Below are 24,754 nucleotides of genomic sequence, written 5' to 3' on the forward strand. Positions count from 1 at the left end.
ATATATATATATATATATATATATATATATATATATATATATATATAATTCTATATGTATTATTTGGGAGAGAGGAGAGGAGAGAGAGGAAAGAGAGATAGAGAGGGAAGAGAGAGAGAGAGTAGAAAGAACACACCTTGATATTTCTGGTAGATTACTAGTCCATGGCTCTCCGAGCTAATTTAAAGTTAAAGGTTTGAAAGACACATTTTCTTCCTAATAATTATTCCAAGTGAGAGCTTATTGCAATCATTTTTTAAAGGAAGCCAATAAAAGCATTTACATGTTTGTTTCTTAATTGCTATGATCAGTACAGGACTCTCCTTAAGTTCAAACAATGCGAATTGGCCCAGATGATTAAGTCTAAAGATAATATTAATGTTGTTTTTCAAATCTTTGTTATTGTTTTTAAAAATAGAGGTCCTGTGCCCAAGCAGATCATGTTATTATGATGTGTCTGTCTTTTGGCTAAACATGGGAAGAGAAGCTTTAGAGATAAACTGTGCAAAAAGAGGATTTAAGGAAGGAAATGGAAGGATGTTCACTCACAGTGGGAATATTTACTGTCTTGTGAATCAGATCATCAAGCAAAAGAAAAATAGCAGAGTAACGCACTGCCCAAGTGGGAGGCGAGCTGAATGCATACACCCTCAGGAAGCTTTCCTGAAAGTTCCTAGGATGGTACCAAAAGGGGAAAACTGCAGAAGAGCAATGCCACTCAGGGAAGAACAGTTTCCTGATGTCACTCATCTATTTTAGAATCACTTAATCTAAAGAGAGTAACTGTATAAAGGTTAGGGGCTGGAAATGTCTGTTTTCCAACTATCATTAAATCTCAGATAATTCCCTTGTTATTATCTATATCAGTGTTATTATGCCTGATTTAAGTTACAAACTCAGGAAAAACAAATTTAACAATTTGATTTCAATAAGGTTTGGGGGTCAGGGTTTACAATTGGCAGACTTAGTTCATGTCCTGCTCTTAATGCAAGACTTTGTAACAGTCAAGGGGAGAAGCTAAAAGAGTTATGAGACTGTCTCATTGGACTGCTTCCTCTTCCTGGTGGTTAGTTGGTGTGGGAGGCAGACCTATTAGATTGCACAGTTCTTGAAGCATAGAAAAGAACACTTCTTTCCCTCATAGGCTTGCCAGGAGGAAGGCAGATCCTTGAAGGCTATAGTAAGAAATGACAGCAACAAAAGAAGGGACATAATATTCCCAATTTTAGCAGGCGTTAAATTCTATGTGAATAGCGTTGGGAGTATACAGTTTATAAATGTTCACTATGGACAATCTCCTGTAGCTTTTGCGATGAAATGTCCCAAAATATCTTTTTCTCCCCCTTTATGAATTTACAATAACCTCCAGTGGTCCCTATTATTCAGGAGCTTATACTGATAGGACCAAGTGGATCACTGATGAATCTATTAGTAGTCTTGTTGATAGGCAAAAATCAAAATTCCTCAGGTTCCTTAAGAATAAAATGTTCTAAAAAATCAGGTTTGGAAAATTCCCCTTGGTACTCTTCTAAGCGAAGATAATCGCTGCTGTCTTTTTTCCTTGTTGATCTGTTAGTCTTTCCTCAGTCAATATTAGGAAAAAGTGTAGATCCCTGAGATTAGTTCCCAGATGACCATGGCTCACACAGGTCTAGTTAATCACTTTTCATGCACTGAGCTAAAGAATAATTGATTAACAAATATATAAAATTTATTTGTTTTCGTTTTCATTTTAAAGGAGGTTAGTAAATAAATACTTGCTCAAGGAAGTATTAGTTTTATTTAAATCTTCTTTTAAAATGTTCCATTATTATAGGTATTAAACACAACAAGGGTTTTATAAGAGACAGTTTCTCCAGTGCAACAATGTAATGTGTTAGCATTTTTCTGAGATGTTTGGAATGTGGCATTTGTTCTGCTGGGTAAGCGTGTTTAACTCAGCTTTGGAGTGACTCATGAATTCCTTGCTCTTCAAGTCTTTAGGTTTCAAAAACCGTTCTTCAAATGTTCTTAATGACCATTCCTTGTGGGCATTGGGAAATTGGAGATGCCATCCAGACATTTATGCGGATGGCTCTTTTGTTCTTATTGCTTAAATAGCAAGTGTATTCCACTGAATTGAGCATGTCTTATGGGAGGCTAAGAGAATTGAGGGGGGAATGAAAAAAAAATGACAAAATGCGTATTGCTTATTTGATGGTGAGACTGAGTATTTAATGGCGTCTATATAGTTATAAACGACTTTTGTTTTAATAACAAAGTTGTCGATTCTCTACTAAGGGTTCTTTTAGGTCGTCATCAGGGGCTGATGGGAATAACAGTTCACCCAACTCTCCAGCTAGCTTCAGTGGACATGCCACACCTTCTCAGCAGCCTGAGCCTGTGGTACATTCTCTTAAGGTAACCATTTCCCCAGAACATCAGTTGTGTCCTGGTTTGTTCGCTGTAGTCTGGCAGTCATCAGTCTTGCTGTAACCATACCTACTTTATTTTTAACCCCTTTGTTGGTGTAACTTTTTAAATCTCCGTGACTTTAATTTGCAAGCTGACAACGGGCTTGAGTGTTTAAGGTCAAATCTCTACTTTTGTTATTTTGTTTGAGTGACGTGATTCATTTCTATCTGCATTGAAACTGAAGTCTGCTCTGCGTGTGTATCTGTATGAAAGGTATTGTTACAGGTTTTATATGTGCAATGATACCAAGTGTGTGGCATTAGTAAGATTATCAAAGTGAGGGAGGCAGTTGAAGTTATTGCAGGATTATTATTCAGTGATTATTGAAATAAACTTCAACCTAATCTTTCTCCTATTAAGTCAAAATTGTCTTCAAATCACAGGTAGTGTTTCTTTATAGGCATATTAGATAAAATAGATAGTCTTCAGTTTTGGATTTTACTTCAGATTTGATACAGTGACCTAGTTTGGGCAAAATTAATCATTTATTTCATTAACTAATGATAATTTCCAGTAAATAAAATTAATAAGTATTATAACTAAAATTGTAATAAATAATTTAAATGTTTACCTAAAAGTAGAAACTGATAACTTAATGCAGGCAATAAAAATAATCTTAAAAACTGAGGTAATTTCTAAGTATGAAATACTGTCCTTCAGATAGATTTATAATTTGGAACATTTTCTATCAACCCTTTCTGAGCCATAATGCAGGTAAAGGACTTAAGGTCACCATTGTCATATAAGCTTTATAACTTAAAATTAGTCCACTTTCTGACACCATGAGACTCAAGTTGTCCTTTTTTGGAGTTTGCCTTATCTTTTATAGTATGCACTGTATGCAGATATATTGATAAGAACCTCAAAGAAACACTTTGATTTGGGGGATGTAATTTAAACAGGAGATTTGCCTCGTAGGATATTTTGTTTTGGGTAATGCAAAATGAGCTTGCATTCCTCACACATACCCTGATTACAGGTGAGAGCCTGTAAGAGAGCCTTTTGGTGGCCACTGACAGTGTTCTTGGCCCTTGCACCTTAAGAGAATGTATAACCAGCAACTGAGAGGAACTGTAAAGTTACAGCAAGCACTTAGAGCCCTGTCCTGTCTTTGGCAGGAGTCAGCGTATTGACTTTTCCTCTCTGAAGTAGCATTCGCTTTAGCATGGACTAGGCACTGAGCCTCTGAAAGCATTTTAGAATTGATAAAGAACCTGCAGATCAGCTTCACTTTTGTAGCAGTTTAGTTTTTGCACAAAACCCCAAAGCAACACTTCACCCTGCTGCTCAAATTGTTTGAAAACCATTTCAGCCTACTGCCTTGTTGAATGTCAGATGTGATGTTTGAATCCAGTGCTCATAGTGGGCCACACTGAAATCTTCTAACTTCTCAGAGCAACTATGAGTGTTGCTCAATGGACAGTAAAGGCAAGAAAGTGACCCTTGATTTTCTATGAGATTATTTTCTAAATATCCATATAAAATGTTGTCTCAAAAGAGAGAGAACACATTGGTTTCATTGGTGGCCAGGTGGGGAGGCTTTGGCAAGCAGAGATCTTTAGAAGATCTTAAAAATCAAATGTGTTTGCTGCTGGGACTTCCCATGTCAGGACAAGTATATGCAGACATACAACTAGAAAAACACCTCATAAGATCAGTGTGCTAAATGATATGGCCATAGAAAAATGGCTCAATTTCTCCCAGTTGGTGCACTTGAAAGAAAAGTCAAGGCTTTAATGAATGCTGGGCCCACATTCATTAAATGTTGTAATTAGCAGAAGAGGTTTGCATTAATAACACCATATTTCCCTGGCTCTAAAGTTCATGGTTGCTATTAATTGGAACTTAATTTTTAGATATTAACTTATTTGAAGTACACACTGTTCTGAGTTGTTTTACAAATCACATTTGTAGGGAGATGTTCAAGAGGATATTTAATTTTCAATGTCTGAAGAGTCAGCAATTTCTTTTCAGTATGAAAGAATGATTATGGAGCTAGTATCAAGACTTTTAAAGAAAAGGTTGGTATCAATATGGTGATAATGAGGATGAGATTTTGGATAATACTATTAAAGATTAAACTTAGTTCTAGTGTTTATGAACTTGAAATGGAAACCCTAGTTATTTATTGGTGCTATTTATTGGGACAAACCCTTCATTGTGGCCTCTCTGACCATGGTGAGAATAGAACAAGCCATTCAGTTAGTCACATGTAGATACTCTAGAATAAAAATTAGTTTGTCTGCTGCATCAGTGCTTTGGCTTACAAACCACTACAACAGTGACAAACAGAATACTTCTGAACCATAGACTCTTGCCACATTTCAAAGTAATATATTTAACTTATTTAGGGACAATTTAGAGAAGTAAAAACATAGGCCAATAAACCTGTTTTTTAAAAGGGCCATTAAAACACACTTTGTTCAAATGAAAAATATTTGAAGCAAAATAATTTGCTCAAATGAAAAAAAGAATTGTTTGAACATTTCACTGCAAGCAGTCAGTATTTCTCTTCAAGATTCACCTTACTCTTTTAGACCCTAGTCCAGGCAGGAACTGTGAACTCAGTAGTCCTCATCTGCATACCTCACATGCATATCCTTTTTAGCCATCTTTTCTATAGGTCTTGTCTATATATCACTCAGACCATTTGGCATATAATTAATCGTTTTCATTGTTGCTTTGGACCAAGAGTTATTGACTGTATCCAATGTGGATCATACTATTAGATATTTTAATCAACAAGTTAGCTGCATCTAATTATTTTTAATATTAGTGAATTCAGTCGACTGTTAGTGATATAATAGATTGCTTTTAATGACCACTTGGAAAACAATCAACAAAAAATTATTCTAGGTTTCAAGACAACTATTTAAAAATACTTTGCTGTATATGAATCCATTTTGATATGAAGACATGGAAAAATTCTAAGATTTGACAAAGTGAGGTCCTTGATGTTATTATCATAAACTAACAGACTTTTTTCCCATGTGAAATTTGCTTTTCTTTTTCAACAAATCCAGGTCTTGGATGTTCAGGAAACTATAGATCGCCAACAGGGTAAAGAGTATGACCATGACCTTAGTGAGACAGAAAAAGCTATAGTCAGAGAAATGTGCAATGTAAGTTTGATGTGCTTTATTGTGTATTCTGTGTTGAAAGCCTCATCACAGCTTAGTTATTCCTTTAAGAATATCTGCTTTGAAAATTGATGACCAAATGTCTTTACATTTTTTTTCATGAAAATAAAACAATTGCCCTTGTGTTTATTTTCAGATTGTTTTATTACAGAGATATTCACATAATCATGCTAAAACCCACCAATATCAGTGGGTTTGATGACACAGTGCTTGTCTACAACATGAAAAGCCCTGGGTGTGATCAGAAATGATCAGTCAGTTCTGCATTCCAGAATGACCTACCAAGATTTTCAATATTGAATTTAATGAATATAAAAAAATAATGAGAACTTAGGATGAACAACCCCAAAAAATCAATTCCTTTGCTTCCTAATATTTACTTGGTACACAGATGCACTCCTCATATCAAACTAAGTATTGTCTTTACTTTTTATTAGCCAAACTTAGACATTCCTAAGGCAAGACAGATGCACCAATGGGATAGATGAATAGAAATCTATCCTGAAAGTCAGAGAACTCAGATAAAATATGTCAATGTGATTGTTGGTTTACATATTATTTAATCAAGAATACAGCCATGCAGCTTTAAAGAGCTAAATGGATTATTAGAGCAATGCATTTGTTAGATGCGAGAAGTCATGGTTAGGCCCTAGTTTTAATTGGCTTTGTACTACTGTATTGTGTTTTTATCTTGTTTTATGCTCATATCATAGAACAGCAAACTTGCTTAGAAAAACCTTTTAGCTTTACATTTATTGAGCCCATATATTCTCAGACCTGATTCACCACCTCAAGATGTTTCTGGAATCCAGTAAATGATCTTTAAATCCCATGGGCATTTTATATGTGCTGGGGTGATAATATCCAAACATCTCGCTTGCCTGTGTTGTGGATGCTTTTATTTTGCAAACTTTTCCAAGCACCTTTCATTGCTGCACATCTGTTGTTTATTTTTAAATGGTCATGGCTCTATCTATCATTTCCTACATGCACTACTGCTTACCTCCTGTAGCTTTTCAACTTGTGCTTAAGATCTTTCTGTTTGAATATTTACTTAGATAAATTTATAGCTTTGACTAATAAGCCTAGACATCCTTTTGCTTATTATCTATTGACTATCAAAACAAATAAAATTCAGTTGATGGGAATTATAGTACCAAGAGAGAAACACAATGCCTTCCTCTCATGGCCTCCTAGGAATGTGTATATCTCCTTATTTGGATTTCTGACTTTAGCATCAGTTATAGATGATTTAGGTATAATTGGCCAAGTGCCCCAGCAATCACAGTGTATGTTTGAAGGAACTAAAACCTCGAATGAACTTACTTGCTCAAACTGATTAGTGAAGTCAGTGTATTAGCCAGGTCTTTCTACCTGTCCTCATAAACAATGAAAACTCTATTTTATAGAAAATAGATTGTCAGTTTTACCTAATACAAGATTGGCTTTTGCCTTCATCCCCTTTCGTTCCTTTTCTTCCTTATGAAAACTTTCTGAACATGTCTTGAGATCATGATTAGTTTTTATTAATTTTTGTTTTCTTTGAAAGGATACTATATTCTTGGGGTCTATTAATTCTACTTTTATTTTAAAAGCAACCCTAAGCTCATGCTTCTTATTTTTAAAGTTCTTCTAGAGTATCTTTTTCTAACTGTCTATGTCTGTCTTTGATCCCTATAATGTAAAGGGAAAATGCAAACCAAATCTCAGCTCTTCTTAGTTTTAACACTCATTTGGAAACAAATTAAAATAGTACCTCTGGCACCCATCAAAATTTTGTATACAGCAAATATTAGAGAATAAATACAAGTGAACATTGCAGGGTAGGTGATAATGAAATAAGATTACAAGGCAGTTAAATAAATAATTTCGCTGGAAGGTAACAAAGATCACAAATATTTCCGATTTGAGGAACTATAAACTTTTAGAATGTCACAGAATTATGTATGATACTGTAAGCTTCATAATGCTCTGTAAGAACTCAAGGTAATGGAAATCTTGTCAGTCTTTGATATGACTCCAGGATATAAGTGGGTGACATCAAAAACGCAATTATCTGTAGAGCATCACATTGTTTGAGGAACTGTTTGATGGTTTTCTTCTAAGAGAACTGAGAATCATAAACATCATTTTTAGTAACCTTCTCATTTTAGGTTTGTCTGAAATCTCCCAATGATAATTGAGATATTTGCTGAGTTCAGTCACAGTCTTGTGCAAAGCCCTATTCTGCTTTTTATCTGTATAGTAGCTCCGTAGTGTCATTGCTTTATTTCAATAGGAGTTTCCTATTACCTCACTGTAATACCGGGGCATGGCCCATTGTGTTCCACAATTCAGTAACTGAAGAGCAGTTCCACTTTTTAGTTTCAATACCCTGTAGTTACATCTGTAGTTATTCTGTGGTCTTCGGATATAACCTTTGCTTCCAAACCAGACATGCAAAACGTCTTTGGTAGAAAGTATATCTATGGGCTAGCAAGCAGAAATGCGTGTATCTTTTGAGACTTTTTTGATTCCCTGTAGCTGAAGCTGAAGTAGCTGAAGCTGTCCTTTGCTACTCCTAGTATTTAAAGGCCGTAACCAAAGCTTTCCTTGACCGTAATAGGTTGTTTCCCCATGCAGGGGTGACTGTTGTAATCCCGTTGTCTTGGAAATGGAGAAAAGCAGGGCTGATGGTGCATCACTGTAAAGAGCAGTGCATGTTCCTGGTGAATTTACTTCTAATTAAAAGTAAAAGAAAAAGAAATAGTCTCTCAATTACAAATGAGCAAACTGTTTTTTGTGTTCATGATAGAGCACTTTTTGGTGAAATCCATCAGTCTGTCACAATCCTCATAGTGAACTTTCTAGGTGGTTATGGTGGATCTGCTGTGTAGAGACAGCATGTGTATTCCAGTTAGTGCTTGTAGATTAACATTTTTGTGGCTTCAATAGTTTTATACTCATATTATTCTTGATCTTATCTATTTGGAAACATCCACCCAAAATGGCCCACTTTTTAATGGGTTGTAAATGCATTTCTTTCAATCATTTCTGAATTTTCTTAACCTCATATTTACTTGTTTTTTGTTCTGGAAACATGAGAGAATTCCCTAGTACCTTGTTAGCTGAGGTTTGTGAAAACCACATCTCCCACTTTACAAAGATTAGGGCTTAAGTAGCTGAAGAATGGAAATTTACTTTTCTGAATGAAGTAGACATTTCGTATCTTTCATTATAGATGTATGCTATAGAAGCCAGTATGCTCTCTTAACCAAGGGCTGTTAGTGCTACATGCACATTGAAATCACTTCGGGAACTTTAAATAAAAATACAGATATCAGTGTCTCCTCTCTGTCCGCATCGTCCGAATTTATTCAGGTGGGACTACTCAGATAGTCAGGGTGAGATGTTACATCCTTCTTTAAAATCAGCCCCCATTGATGAAGTAAGGTGTAGCCTCCTACCTGCAGATAAGTTATTGTGTTCCAGAAGTTGTCGTCATCATGCTTTGTGTCTGAACCCATCATGTGGAGAACTTGTCTCGTCTTTTCATTCACCTCTAATGTCCCTTCTGAAACTTGCACAGCTGTGTCTGGAAGACAACTAAGATGCTCACTACTTCTTCTTCTTCTTCTTCCTTTAAGGTTGTGTGGAGGAAACTTGGAGATGCTGCAGGCTCATGTCCTGGAATTAGGCAGCATTTGTCAGGAAACCAGTACAAAGGACCTATGTGAGAAGCACTCCCTTCAAACATGAGCTCACCACTACTAGAGAAAGAAAAGAAGAACAAGATGAAGGTTGATTCCTACAAAATGGGCCTCATGGCCTCACATGGAGTGACTGTACATTGCGCACATCTTCCCTCTAAACCCTTCGGTGCACCTCCCCCCACAAGCTAATGCGCGCTATGCACCTCACTTCAGTGCTCACAGCAGTCTCGAGGTAGCTTTGCAAAATCATTTTAGTACAAATAGTTTCACGTCAGCTGAAATGTTTTCAACTCTCCACACCTATGATCGATGCATTGATAATCTGCATGGTTGGATGAGTCCAGTAGAGCCTCCGTGGCTTCAGTAGAGGTGGTTCATTGTATCTAATAGTAGGAACTTCTACTGCGTGGAAGATGTGAAGAAGCATTTCCAAGCCTAGAAGCCTGGGTTGGGAAGCTCCTATATTTCAGTTGAGGAGAGATTGCTTCCTGACACATAATTAGTTGGATGCAAGATCATATTTGGTTTCTCTTTTGAATTCTGAGGTGCTAAAAAAAATCACAAATTCTTTTACCAGCTAGAGAGGTAGGAAGGATTTTTAGAGTGCTTAGCAGAGAGTAATTTTTTTTCAGTTGGTCAAAATAAATAATTTAATTTTGATGAGTTGTTTATAACGGCATGTCTTTGGGTCATACAACGCTCCATATATATTGAGCATATCAGTGTCAGCTAACAAGGAAACCAACATAATTTTTCTAAGTGTTTTGAGCTGTGAGATTGTCTGTTTCTACAATTTAGTTTCTAGACATGCTGTATATTGAATAAACTTTATGTGAAATTTAAATCTTGCACTGCACTGCAAAACAGGAGCTTTCTTTGCCTATTTACTGCAGCTATCTGATGTCTCATGAAGCTAACGCATGTCCATTCTTGAGGCTAAAAGCTCTTGTTCAGATTGCTTGAGATGTGTGCTAGCTTTGCTAGTTTTCTAACTTTTGGTATAGATGTATAATATTAGAATGTGTGTACTGGAAATGCTATGATAGATATTTTGTGCTTATGTAATACCAATGATAGTTTCTTGTATGAATGTGCAAGAGGCCTGTGACAGAATGCTGTTTTTACTGTAGATTAAGATTATAAAGGTAGGGATGCAACAATTCCTGGGTATTTTCTAAATTTATGATTTGATTCACAGTTAATATTCTTTGTTGTTTATAAATGGACTTATTGCATAATTGTATAGCATATTAATGGTATTGGCAGGGGAATGAGAAAAAATTTTGTTATAGTAAAAGAGTGTAATTGTGATTTTTAAAAACTGTCCTCTATTTTCTAAAAATACTTATGAGTTCATCTACTATAGAAGAATCTTTCCAATTACCATAGCTGGGTTATAATTTAAGAATCTTCCTTTAAAATGCTATATTTTTTAGTGTCTTATGAGAAAATTGTTTCCTATGTATGTGTATACCTTCCTGCATAGAAACATCCTTCAATTGTTGTATTCCTACAGTCTAAAGACATTTAAACAAGTTTCTGTGTTTGCGGCAGAACCTGCAGTAGTGAATACAAAGGACATTGGTCTTTTGACAAAATACTTGTGTAAATTTTGATACTGTATTAAAACTATTTTTTTAATGTTCCACATTAAATTGAGTATTAAGTATATGTGATCATCTTAGCAACAGTAATAAATTATTTAATCTCACAGTATTTCTGTTGTTTTGAAGTGTTTTTCCTAAATGGAGTAGATTTCTAATAGTCCCTGAATATCATTATGCTTTATGTAGGTATGATATAATAGTAGTATATATGACTAAGTACAGAAGAAATACACAAATGCATATTTAAAATATGCTAAAAGGGACTTGATAGTCAGAGACATCTTAATTTATACAACTGTCCATTACAGTGTCTATGATGATGGTTTAGTGACAGTTGAAAATTTGTAGTAAAATTCTTACTCTTCAAACATTTACTTGGAATAGAAATACTAAAATAACTTTTAAAATAATTAGTTATTTTACATATTTGAGGAAAAATGTATAGCAGTACGTACTTATGCCATTTTAAATAACAGTAGCACCATTCTATGGGATCAGTTTTATAAATTTACTCTCTAATCATTCCTGCAGCAAAAGCTAATTTACACATCCTGGCAAAATTTGACTTGCCGTTAGACTGACATTTCATGTGACATTCCAAGAATTTAATTGGTATAATTGCCCCTTACTTCCATGGACATTTAGCGATGTCTACCATTGCCATACAGTTTTGGCTCGTAGCCCCTGGTTTTTAGGGTTCTCAAGAGATGCGGGGATGAATAATATCCCAGGTGTCTGCAGGAGCTTCCTTTATCCTTGACAGCTAAGATGGGATTGTCTCAGACATCCTTTCACAGGATCTGAAGAAACATCTCCCTAACGCCTTCCATTAATTTTCATATTCTTCATGCTGAAGTAAACTTCTTGCTGCTACACGCTCCCTCCACTTAATAAAAAAACAAAAACAAAAACAAAAACAAAAAAACAAAACAAAACAAAAAAAAACAACCAACTAGCTAATTTTGGCACTTATTCCTATAAAACTACTTTCAAACTAGCTTAACAAAGAGGATCACCAACAAGAACAAGACAACTATATGGAAATCACATACTGACTTCTAAAGAATCAAAACTTTGCCACCATAAGACATTTTGCTGAACAGTATGAGATTGATACACATGGTCATCTTTGTCTGTAAAAACAGCAATTTCTTAGAGATCATTCTCAGATGAGAAAGATTTTTGCATAGGTTGCGAGGGTTGATAAATATATTATCAGAGAAAAATCACCACATTGGCCAAGTCACAATTATATACTATCACATTCTATTTTTATGTATCATCCAAACTATAAGCTTTATATTATAACTCTATTATATTTGCAAGAGACTGTCTTCTGATTCCTATCTGTACATACTATTGTTTTAAGCTAAAATCTCCACTACTCTTTAATTCTATATTGTTTATGTCTCTAAAAAACATATGATAATAAATACTTCTACTCCACAATGGCGGAATCACTATCTGCTATAGCCTCCTCTTTTGTTCAGACCTTAAAGTAGTCTAAGGACCATTTTATTAAATTCATGATTCCACTACAGCAGATGAAATCATATGCTCCGAGGCTTGGAGATTAATATTAATTACTATAAGAGAGACAACTGATCTGAATAAAGAATGAATCTATATGGCCTGCTCTTTAATTACCTCTCCCTGAGGGGGAAGCAGCATTACCAGGCCACAGAAGAAGACAATGCAGCCACTCCTTATGAGACCTGATTGACTAGGGTCAGAAGGAAGGAAAAGAAGTCCTCCCCTATCAGTGGACTTGGGGAGGGGCATGCATGCAGAGGGTGGAGGAAGGGAGGGATTGGGACGGGAGGAGGAAGGGAACCACAGGGGTGATACAAAGTGAATAAAGTGTAATTAATAAAGAATTAAAAAAAAAGAATGAATCTATAACCCAGAATCCATTATGAAGGCTATTGTTGACAAAGAAGGTGTTTCAAGGAAGAATTTGACAATATTGGCATTGTGGGATCCTGGGATAAGGGGAAATAGCCAATTATTTTGGTTTCTGCATATAACTGTTCCCTCTTTGGGACAGAAGAAGAAGAGCAGAGATGTTTTCTCCCAGTTTAGGATAAAGAGAAAAAGTATACCGTCCTCAAATTCTAATAACCTAGGTGGGAACTGACCTGGTAGAACCTACCTACAAGTCTGTCTCCATGTTTTCTTCATATTAAAGATGATTCTGTGTCTCTTAAACCCCAGTGAGCCCAACAAGCATGTTGAAGAGTATCATAAGCTATCATAAGCTTTAGTGCTAAACTTAATATGTCATCAATGAATCAATACTGGAAGAAAGACTCAACTATGCAGAAACACAAAACTGAATAAGTAAAAGAAGAATTATTTAGAAGAATTAATTTAGAAGAATTAATCTGGTGCTGAGTGTGTTGGTTCATGCATTAATTCCAGCACATGGGAGGCAGAGTCAGGCAGATCTCAGTGATTTAAAGGTCAGCCTGGTCTACATAGTGAGTTCCAGGGTAATGGTAACACAATGGAACCCTATCTCAAAAAAATAATCAACACAAGTTAATTTTGAGACTCAGGATGGCTGAATACATATGCCCAACCCTGGGTCCTCTTCTCCAAGGAAGATCCAAACTAAAATGTGATAAATGACTAAGATAACACAAAATCTGCAGAAGAACAGAACCTGGTAAGAGCAGAAGCCCTAGACAACAGCATACTAAGAGAAATGTGGTGTCTGCCCTGCAGAGGCCACAGCTGGGGAGGAGGGGATTTTCTTTCACAGGGGTAAGGGCCAAAAAGGACCCAAGTAATGGTGTAGATGCTGTCTGTCCTAGCTGTTGGAAAATTCTGTCTCCATAGACTTCCAAGCCATCACATTGGAATCTGAAAGTTCCATAGTACCCTTGCTCTAGAAGGGATTTTATATCATGACGAGAGAGCTATTCTTGCAGTTTAGATCATTTTAGGGGTCCAAAGCCCATGCATATTCCTTTCTCTAGTGCTCTGCTGGTATTCTAGTGTGCAGGCAACAGGGTATAGTTGACACATATCCAACCTGACACAGGGTGGTGAACGACCTAAGCCTGCTGGGCTTACTGTACTGCATGGAACTGATGCCACTAGGAGGAAGGTCTTCCGGCCCCAAAGATTCAGGAGATTGGAGCACTTGCCCTTAGAAAAAGTGTGCATGGCTTGCTGCGTGTTGACTCGCACCAGTGCCAAGACTAAACGCAGCCACCCAAGTGGTTTCTGCTACCTTGCCCAGCTACCTCTCTTGAGTGCGTATTACTGACAAAGCAGGGAGGGGAGACTGATGTTTTTGATGTTCCACCAGAGTGGCTGGTTGATAATGCCCTATCAAATGCCCTCTCTTTCTACCTATTGGTTTGCAGCATAATTGTGGGGACACAGCATGGTGTGGGTCCTGGCAGGCATTGTCCCCAAAGCCACAAAGAGAGACACTAGGTTCCATTGCTACTCTTTCTACAGTTGTTCTCACTACCATTCCTCACACCTGGTCTCATCATGCATCCCTGTCAGGACTGGTGAGAGGCACAGAGAGACATCACATCAATTTTTATATCTTTGGAATCTGTGGATAAAATGTTGTTATTTGGGGGCTCACCAAGGCAGAGGTGGTAAACTCTATCTTGATTCATGCTGATGATGATTTGGACATCAAATACCTCAGGACCCTCACTATTTCAAGAAGCTGCCAGTGTCAAAGGGCTTTGCTCATAGCAAAGTTCCTGAGGAAACTCCCATTGCTTCCTAGGGGTCATGGCACTTTCTTGAGCAGGACATGATGATCTATCACATATAAAACCTGCTGGACTGCTACAGTGTACTCACTGTTCCAAAGCCTGTAGAGACAGAGAATCTCTCCAGCTCTGTCCCTGCTTACACAGGTGCTAGATCTATTAGAGTGAAAAGAAGCTTCAGGAAGATCTAGATTGTCCAGAGAGCATTAAAGCCAACATTAAATACAAAACTGGCACCTTAAGATACAACTTCAGAAAAAAAAAAAAACCTGTTTACCATAATAAGGTCACTTAACAGATATGGCACAGAGATCAGATGTGATAGGTATGAAACTCTATTCCTCGTATTCCAGCATGCTTTTCCTCAACAAAAATGTAAAAAAAAAAAAAAAATGCAAGGCAGCATGATACCTACAGAATAAGATAAAAACTCAATCAATAGATTCTAAAGCTATCAAAATGGATAAAACACCTAAAATAAATTTAAGAGATCATTATTAAAAATGGTAAATGATAGTCAAAATAATAAAGATAAACAAAAGAAATTAGGAAGGCATTGCAGAGTGTGAATGAGAAATGCAGCAGAAACATTTTAAAAATCACACAGATTTTGGAATTAAAGTGCTTAATAAATCAAACAATGGGTTAGATCAAATTGAACAAAGATTGCACTTGAAAAGTCTCAGATTTAATATATATATATATACAGAATTCATTTCTTGTGGAGTACCATGTTATTAGCCATCTGTGTTTTTGGAAAGTGTACAGTGGAAATAGTAGGTGAGAGCAGAAAATCTATTCAATAGTCACATTTAAGGGTATCCCTTAGATTAAGTCCAGTTGTTTTTTTTTTCTTCCACTTTATAAGATGGGAGAGAATGCAAGAAAATAACTGCCAGCCAAGATTACTGTATTCAGCAAGGCTGTCCTTAAGATACAAAAGGGAAGCAAAAACTTTTCAAGACTAGTAAAAACTGAAGGATTCATGATCAGCAGACCTTCTAGTCCAACATGCTAAAAAGTGAAATATGCTTGAAACTAAAGAAAAAAGTCTGCCTTCAGTCATATCCCATCATCCGCTGCAGCAGCTCAGCTCTTCTCTACGTCTTTCCAATTGTGGAGACATGGCCTCTGGTGTGGCTGTCTCTGATGTTACCATCAATGTGTTCAATGACATGAAAGTTTGAAAGTCTCAGTGTCAGAAAAAGGGCTCTTCTGCCTGAGTGAGGACAAGAAGAGAGAGGAAGGCAAGGAGATCCTGGTAGGAGATGTGCTGCAGACTGCGGACTATTCCTTCATTCCTTTAGTCAAAATATTTCCAGATAAGGACTGCTGCTGTGCTTCCAATGATGCAACCTACCAGACCAAGGAGAGCAAGGATGAGGACCTGGTGTTCATCTTCTGGGCCCCTGAGAATGCGCCCCTTAAGAGCAAAATGATCTGTGCCACCCCCAAGGATTCCATCATGAAGCTGACAGGAATCAAGCATGAATTACAGGTGAACTGCTCCGAGGAGATCGCGGACCACTGCACCTTGGCAGAAAAGGTAGGAAGTAGGACCATCATCTCCCTGGAGGGCAAGCCTTTGTGAGCCGCCTTCAGCCCATGCCCTGAACGTCAGGCAGCCCCAGACCGGCTCTTTCAGGCTGCCCCTTTCTTACCAGAATAGAGAGACTTGTGGTATACCAGCAGCGGAAAGGCAATCTCTTCACCTCAGTTGCCAAACATTCTTCCCACACCTTGGGCCATCCACTTCCTTCGATCTCTGACAGTTCTGGCAGCCCACACTGCTTTTCTTCTTAAAATTCCTCTTGTGTTGAAGCAGACCAAGCTCAATCCAGGCACCCAGTTTGGAAGGAGCCTGTACTTTTTTCTCCTTTAATTCATCTGTTTAATCACTCTACAGCCTGATCACAGCCCTCTCCTTCTTCTCCTCCCAGTTCCACCCTCAAGGCCCACTTAACCCATTCCCTGCTCCCTTTCTTAGTGCAAGCCTGCTCTTTGGTTGGTGGTTCAGTCTCTGTGAGGCCCCATGAGCCCATGTTAGTTTCCTCTGTAGATCTTCTTGTGGTCTCCTTGCTTCTTGGCTTTCTCCCCGACTCTTCCATAAGACTCCCCAATCTCTGCCTATTGTTCGGCTATGGGTCTCTGCATTTGTTTACAGCTGCTGGATGGAGCCTCTCAGAGGACAGTTATGCTAGGCTCCTGTCTGCAAACATAGCAGAGGATCATCATGGTTGGCTCTCTTCCATAGGATGGGTCTCAAGTTGGGGCAGACATTGGTTGTCCATTCCCTCGATTTCTACTCCATATTTATCCCTGCTACTGGTAAGCAGAACAAATTTTGCACAAAAGGTTTTGTGGATGGGTGGTGTCCCCTCTCTCCATAGGAAGTCCTGCCTGTCTATCGGAAATGGCCTCTTAAAGCTCCTTATTTCCCAGTGCTAGAAGTCTCATCTAGGGTTACCCCATAGACTCCTGGAGGTCTCTCCCATTTCAGATGATCCCCCTACTGGTTTCTGTTTTCTTTCCCAGCCTTCTACCTCCCCACTCTTGATCCCAACCCCTATTCTCATTCCTGTCCCTTTCCCTCCCAGTTCACTACCTCCATCTATTTCAGATCTCTATTTTATTTCCCCTTCGGAGTGGAATTCAAGCATCCTCCCTTGAACCCTCCTTGTTACTTGGCTTCTTTGGTTCTGTGGATTGTAGCCTGATTATCCTGTACTTTAAGGTTAATATCCACTTATAAGTTAGTGCATATCTTATTTGTCTTTCTGGGCCTGGATTACCTCACTCAGGATGATCTTTTCTCATTCTGTTCATTTGCCTGCAACTTTCATGATGTCCTTGTTTTTAATAGCTGAGTAGTATTCCGTTGTAAGATATTTGATTCCATTGTGAACCCTGATATTGTGAACTGTAAAAGCCTGTTTCTTGTTTGGTGTGGTTCATCCCTAACATAAACTTGTAATCCAAGAACTTTTTGTTTATTGTAAACAGGTGATTATGCAGAAATTGTCCCAATGTCAATTATAATTATTATCATTTTGGCATTATACTTTATTCTTAATAACCATAATGACTCTGTACTTGATAATAAAAAGTGGATTGATAAAAGACAAGCCTTAGAAAGATCTATAAATGAAAATAAGAAAAATATTTAGACACAGAAAGAGTAATTTAGGTAAGTCTTAGAAAGATCTATACATGAAAATAAGGAATATTCTCAGCCACAGAAGATTTTAGACAAGAGCCTACCATGCCACTTCATAATGAAACTGAAAGGGGGTGACCCAGGCCCAATACTGTTAGAAAATCAACCCTAGCTTATTCAGTTACTATATAAGTCATACAGTTCCAGGAGATGATAGGCACCCTCAAGGTTATAATAAAATTAAATGGCAGCCTACAGACATATCAGATTTGAGGAGCTTTAAGGAAGTGGTTGTCTCCTATGGTATGCATTGATCCAATGTGAAACAGATTCTAAATACATGGGCAACTCAGAACAGGACTATCCTCCAAGACTGGAAATATTTAGGAACAGAAACACTGGAACCTGGTCCTCAGTTACAATGGCAATCATGTTGGAAAGAGGAAGCAAAGGCCATAGAACAATGATATCAGGCCAGAGCTATTGATATTTCCTAGGATCACTTGCTAGGGATAGGTCAATATGCATATTTACAAAGTCTGAATTTGATGATCACATCTTGGTTCTATGTCATCTGGTGGCCTTAACTGCTTGGAATAAGGTTGAAGAATCAGGTAAGAGGTCTGAGTTATTTACTAAAAATTATGCAAGGCTCAAAAGAAGCCATCACTGATTTTTTTTAAATTTATTTATTTTTTATTTTTTTTTTACTATTAATTACACTTTATTCATTTTGTATTCCCCCATAAGCCCATCCCTCCTCCTCTCCCGATCCCACCCTCCCTTCCCCTTCCTCATGCATGCCCCTCCCCAAGTCCACTGATAGGGAAGGTCCCCCTCTCCTTCCTTCTGATCTTAGTCTATCAGATCACCTCAGGAGTGGCTGCATTGTCATCTTCTGTGGCCTGGTAAGGCTCCTCCCCCCTCAGGGGGAGGTGATCAACGAGCAGGACAATCAGATTATGTCAGAGGCATCCCTCTTCCCTTTACTATGTAACCCACTTGGACACTGAACTATCATGTGCTACATCTGTGCAGGGGTTCTAGGTTATCTCCATGAATAGTCCTTGGTTGGAGTATGAGTCTCTGGAAAGTTCCCTGTGTTCACGTTTTCTGGTTCTGTTGCTCTACTTGTGTGGTTCTTGTGATTTTTTTTTTTTTTTTTGGTAAAGATTAAGTTCATCTGTAAATAGAATAGTATCAGATACAAAAATCAGAAAATGTTAATTGAATCTTTGGCTTTTGAAAATGCTAATTCAGAATGCAAAACAGTAACTAGACATTTAAAGGCAAGATCAGCACCACTAGAGGATTGGATTAGAGATATGGCTGATATAGGATCTCATGTTAATTATACTAATCTGATAGAAATAATTGCTAAGTCTTAAAAAAAATGGCAGCTGTCTGAATTATAGTAAGCATGGCCATTTGAAAAGTGATTGTAGGCCAGGCACTCCTAGAAACAATGGTTTGTCTAGGTTTAATTCAAACAGAAGGTCCCAGCCTTCTGGGGTATGCAGAAGGTGTGACAAAGGACAGCCCTGGATGATTGAGTGCAGATGAACAAGGGATAGGCAAAGTACCCCTTGGCTGCAGGGAAATGCACAAGAGAGCCTTCTGCAGGCCCCAACATCAAACTCGATTCAATCGTTCCCTGTCCCTGTTCCCCAAAGAGCAATTAAATCACTTAAGGCCTGTTGTTAAAAACTACACTGCTCCCGATGTAATCAACGACAGAACAGCTTCAACAGATAAAACAAAAAGAATTTGAGAAAGACCACATGACAAATATTTTGGCAAACTTCTATGAATGATCAGAGACCTAAGCTAAAAAAAAAAAAAAAAAAAAAATGTCATTGGAAATGAAGATTCAGTAGACACAGGAGCAAATGTAACATAATTTCACCAAAACCTTGGCATCCAGAATGGCCTCTTCAGGAGGTAAGTATTCAGCTTCTAGGAACTGGAACTTTATCTCAAGCAAAATGAAAAGCACGAAGGGTATGTATGTAGGACAAATAGGAAAATTAAAATCTCGGCTACTATGGCAATGAATTTATGGAGACAATGATTTGTTACAGCAGTGGAAAACACATACTCACATTCCTCCAATCTCAGAAACAGACTATGAAATCAAGGATGTGCCTAAGAAAAATATTAAACGATATTACCAAGAACAGTCGTATATTGTCTGGGCTGTCCACAAGCAGGGCGGGGCAGGTGCTGATGCTTCAAAGGTACAAACTAACCTACCTTTAAAACGCCTGACTAACAAGCCTATTTGGTTGCATCAATGTCCTATGACGTAATTTTTTACAGGTACTAGAGCAGCGGGTACATTAGCAGCTAAATGCTCAACACATTTGGGAATCTACCAGCCCATGGAATTCCTCTCTGTTTCTTATTTAAAAAAAGAAAAGAAATTAGGAAAATGGAGATTTTAATTTAAGAGCCATAAATAAGATGATTTAGCCAATGGGCTGTTTACAGCCTTTCTTATTACCTAAGTTATGGCCTTAGATAGTAATTGATTTAAAATATTGTTTTTTCACAATCCCTTTGCATGAGCATGATAGGGAAAGTTTTGCTTTCTTAGTGCCAACTTATAATAATAGTGGTCCAATAAAGAGATATCATTGGAAATTCTTGCCAGAAGAAATTTTAAACAGTCCTACCTTGTGCCAATATTTTGTACAACATCCATTAGAAATAATTTGTACTCACTTATATAGACCTATAAGATATGATAAACATAATGAAATCTATACACCTAAAAAAGATAATCAAGAGAGCAGACATGGGGTAAGATTATCAATCCTCGTTTTGAAAGACAGATGGGATGCACATTAAACATTGACAGGAGTCTACTGAGCGCATTTGAAAAACTAACTAGCAGTGTTTTCAAAGACTCATGACCAAACCTTTGGCAGAGTACAGGGAATCATAAGAAAGAAGGGGAGTTAGTCTGATGAGGAAAGGATAGGAGCTCCACAAGGACCAAACATATCTGGGCACAGGGTCTTTTCTGAGACTGACATGCAACCAAGGACCATGTATGAATGTAACCTAGAACCTCTGCTCAGATGTAGCCTGTGGTAGCTCACTGACCAATTGGTTTCCCATAGTGAGGGGAACAAGGACTATTTCTAACAGGAACTCGATGACTGGCTCTTTTGCCTCCCCACCCCCCAAGGGAGGAGCAGTCCTGTTAGGACACAGAGGAGAGCTTTGTAGCCAGTCCTGAAGATACCTGATAAAACAGGATCGGATGAATGGGGAGGAGGTCCCCCCATCAGTGGACTTGGCAAGGGGCTTGGTGGAGATGAGGGAGGGAGGGACTGGGAGGGAATGAGGGATCGGGACACGGCTGGGATACAGAATTAATAAAATGTAACTGATAAGAAAAAAATAAAATTAAAAAAAAGAAAGTGAAAGCAAAATGAAGGCATTTACAAAGACAAAAAAATAATTTGTAAATAGTTTTCTCAATTTAAAATTTATCATTAAATGACTGATATCTGACTGGCTGATTCAGGTGCAAATGCCTTAGGGGAAAAATGTTTTATAAGGTAAAAAGAATTTTTGCCTTGTCGGGGATCACAAATTGCTCCTGAAAAAATACAAACAGAAGATTCTGTCGGTTATCTAGGATATCAGAACGGTTTACAGGAAATTCAACCACAAAAAGTACAAATCAGGTTAGATCAATTACAAACTCTTAATAATTTTCAAAAGTTGCTGGGAAACATTAATTGGCTAGAGCCCACAACTGGATTAATTATCCAAGAGCTAAGTAATTTATTTCAAACCTTACAAGATGCTACTGACTTCAATGGTTCAGGAACATTATCAGCTGAGGCTGAGAGAGAGCTGGCTCTGGTAGAAAAGAACTTACAGGCTGCACACGCAGAACTCTTGGATCCAAAGCTCAATTGTAGTTATTTTGCCTTCTGCTCATTCTCCCACAGGAATTCCTGTGCAAAGAGAAGATAGTATCCTAGAATGGATATTTTTAGCATGTAAACAAAATAAAAACATTAAACATCTATGTAGAAAAAAAATTCTGAATTGATTCTGAGAGGAAAAATGAGACTTTGTCAATTAGCAGGAATAGACAGAGCAGAAATTGAAATTGTGGTACCCTTTACTAATGCTGAAATTGCCTCATGATGGGCAGAAAAATGAACATTGGCAAAGAGCTGTAGTAGCTTTTTTTTTTTTTTTTTGGAAGAGAGTAACAAGTATCCCCAAAACAAGAGACTTCAATTTATAAAGGGAACTAACTGGATTTTCCCTCTTAATAGTAAAAGACACACCAATTTCCGGAGAACCCACCTTCTATACTGATGCAAGGGCAGGTTATAAGTCAGGAAAAAAATAAGTAAAGTGGACCAGAGCCTTATGATTCAGTTCAAAAATCAGAGTTGTATGCTATTCCTATGGTATTATGTGATTTTTCATGACTCTCTAAATGTAGTTACTGACTCACAATCTGCTGAAAGAGTTGTTTTCCACGTTGAAAGGGCTGAGCTTATTCCAGATGATCCAGAACGAACTTCACTGTTTAGTCAACTACAACAAGGAATCAGAAATAGCAATCATCTTGTGTATATAACACATATCAGTCTACCAGGCCCTGTAGCACAAGGTAATCATGAAATTGCCCAGCTGTTAATAGGAAATGTATGAGAAGCCTCAGAATTTCTTAAGAAACACGACATTAACAGCAAAGGCTTTTTTGTTTCTCTTCTCTTGCTATTTTTTTTTCAAAATTTACTTTTTTATTAATTACATTTTATTCACTTTTTATCCCAGCTGTACCGTCTTCCCTCATCACCTCCCAAACCCACCCTCCCTCCTTCTTCTTCTCCTATGCCCCTTCCTCAGTCCACTGATAGGGGAGGTCCACCTCCCCTTCTATCTGATCCTAGTGGGATCAGGTCTCATCAGGAGTGGCTGCATTGTCTTCCTCTGTGGCCTGGTAAAGCTGTTTCCACCTCGTGGGGAGGTGATCAAAGAGCCAGCCAGCAAGTTCATGTCAGAGGCAGTCTCTGCTCCCATTACTAGAGAACACTCTTGGACACTGTGCTGCCATGGGCTACATCTGTGCAAGGGTTCTAGGTTATCTCCATGCATGGTCCTTGTTTGGAGTATCATTCTCAGAAAACAAACAAACAAACAAACTAACTAACAAAACCCCAAAAACTCTGTGCTCAGACTTTTTGGTTCTGATGCTCTCCTTGTAGTGCTCCTGTACCCTCCAGGTCTTCCTATCTCTCCCTTCTTTCATATGATTCCCTGCATTCTGCCCAAAGTTTGGCTATGAGTCTCAGCATCTGCTTTGGCACCCTGCTGCGCAGAGTTAAAAAATGGGATACAGAGCTAAACAGAGAATTCTCAATAGAGAAATCGAATGCCAGAGAAATACTTAAAGAAATGCTCAACATCCTTAGTCATCAGGGAAATGCAAATCAAAACAACCCTGAGATTTCACCTTACACCCATCAGAATGGGTAAGATCAAAAACTCAAGTAGGACCACATGCTGAGAGGATGTGGAGATAGGGGAACCCTCTTCCATTGTGGTGGGAATGTAAACTTGTACAACCACTTTGGAAATAAATCTGGTGCTTTCTCAAACAATTAGGAATAGTGCTACCTCAGGATCCAGCTACACCACTCCTGGGCATAGATCCAAAAGATGTTCAAATATACAATAAGGACATTTGCTCCACCATGTTTGTAGCAGCTTTATTTGTAATAGCCAAAAACTAGAAACAACCCAGATGTCCCTCAGTTGAGGAACGGAAACAGCAAAGTTTTAAAGAACGATTTTCTACCACTTGGCAACAAAGTAAGAAAATTATACGGCAATGTTTTTTGTATAACCAAACTTCATTACCTGCAGGAAGTAACCCATAAGGTATCTGAAGAAATAATATTTGACACATAGTTGTGTTTCATTTTGCAGAGTTTATAAAATTAAAGTATGTGTACCATACAATAGATATATATTCAGGATTTCAACGGGCTTTAAGTTCTAAAAGGACTGGTTCTGTTATTACACATTTTTTTTAGACATTATGGCTACTATAAGGATACTTGTACAAAAGCATATGTGTCTAGTAAAATGAATCACTTTTTTTTCTTTTTTGCAGATTACAACATAAAGCACATTACAAGTATACCACACAATCCTACCAGAGAAGCAGTTATAGAAAGATCTAATTGTACTTTAGAAGATATATAAATAAATACATAAAAGTCTTAATAAACAGAAAGAGGCAAAAAGACATCCGGAGATAAATGGCACAGTGATTTATTAACTTTAATCGTTTTAAATGCTAACGAGAAAGGAACAACAGCTGCAGAGAGACATTGGATAGTAGAGAAAAACTGCTGAATCAAATCAACCTGTATATTTTAAAGATGTGTTGACCGCAGAATGGAAACCAGTATATGTATTACATTGGGGAAGAGGTTTTTTTCCTAGTTTCCACAGAAAAAGGAAATCTGTGGATACCATCAGAATTGATAAAGATTAGATTAGAACAGGAGAGAGCTCCTGAATAAAGAGAGGTGATAGTTCATCAGACAGGTTGGTCAATCAGTTCAAACTAATGTATAAAGACTAATGTTTTCTTATTAAATAAAACCAGTTTTCTTGTTTGATATTAAAAACACAGTTAAGAGATTTGAAATGTTTTAAGTAACTTCAAAAGGTTGCTACATTTCAAACTTGTTTTCAAAATCTCTAAAAATGGAAGTAATTTGGAACTAACATAAAAAAAGAAAAAAAATGAGCAGGGTAGTGTTAACCCATGCCTTTAATCACAGCACTTGGGAGACAGAAACATGCAGATCTCTGAGGTCAATGCTAGCCTGATACAGAGCAATGCCAAGTAGAGAAAAACTTAGGCCCAGCACTTGTGAAGCACACACCATTGATCCCAACACCTGAG

The 24,754-nt window shown here is 37.6% G+C and overlaps 2 protein-coding genes across 8 annotated transcripts in view; both read left to right on the forward strand.

Annotated features, from left to right (window-relative positions):
* The window catches only part of Ccdc85a (coiled-coil domain containing 85A), a 211,538-nt gene extending 187,554 nt beyond the window's left edge, over window positions 1-23,984 (forward strand). For 2 of the 7 annotated variants that reach the window (XM_055628831.1, XM_055628827.1), the window contains 3 exons: window positions 2,281-2,400; window positions 5,478-5,576; window positions 9,221-11,002. In XM_055628831.1, coding sequence (XP_055484806.1) covers window positions 2,281-2,400; window positions 5,478-5,576; window positions 9,221-9,310 — 309 coding nt within the window. In that variant the 3' untranslated portion in view covers window positions 9,311-11,002. Of the gene's footprint in view, window positions 1-2,280; window positions 2,401-5,477; window positions 5,577-9,220; window positions 11,003-23,950 lie in introns of those variants that run through there. The other 5 variants (XM_055628826.1, XM_055628829.1, XM_055628832.1 and 2 more) reach the window with 3 other exon arrangements.
* On the forward strand, window positions 15,761-16,227 carry LOC129692452 (cofilin-1-like). The gene is given in 2 exon segments (XM_055628833.1): window positions 15,761-15,842; window positions 15,845-16,227. Coding segments are annotated over 2 exon segments (465 nt in total).
* Window positions 23,985-24,754: the final 770 nt, after the last annotated feature.

This window comes from Psammomys obesus, unplaced genomic scaffold, assembly GCF_907164565.1.
Source record: "Psammomys obesus unplaced genomic scaffold, mPsaObe1.curated_primary_1811, whole genome shotgun sequence".
Classification (NCBI taxonomy): domain Eukaryota; kingdom Metazoa; phylum Chordata; class Mammalia; order Rodentia; family Muridae; genus Psammomys; species Psammomys obesus.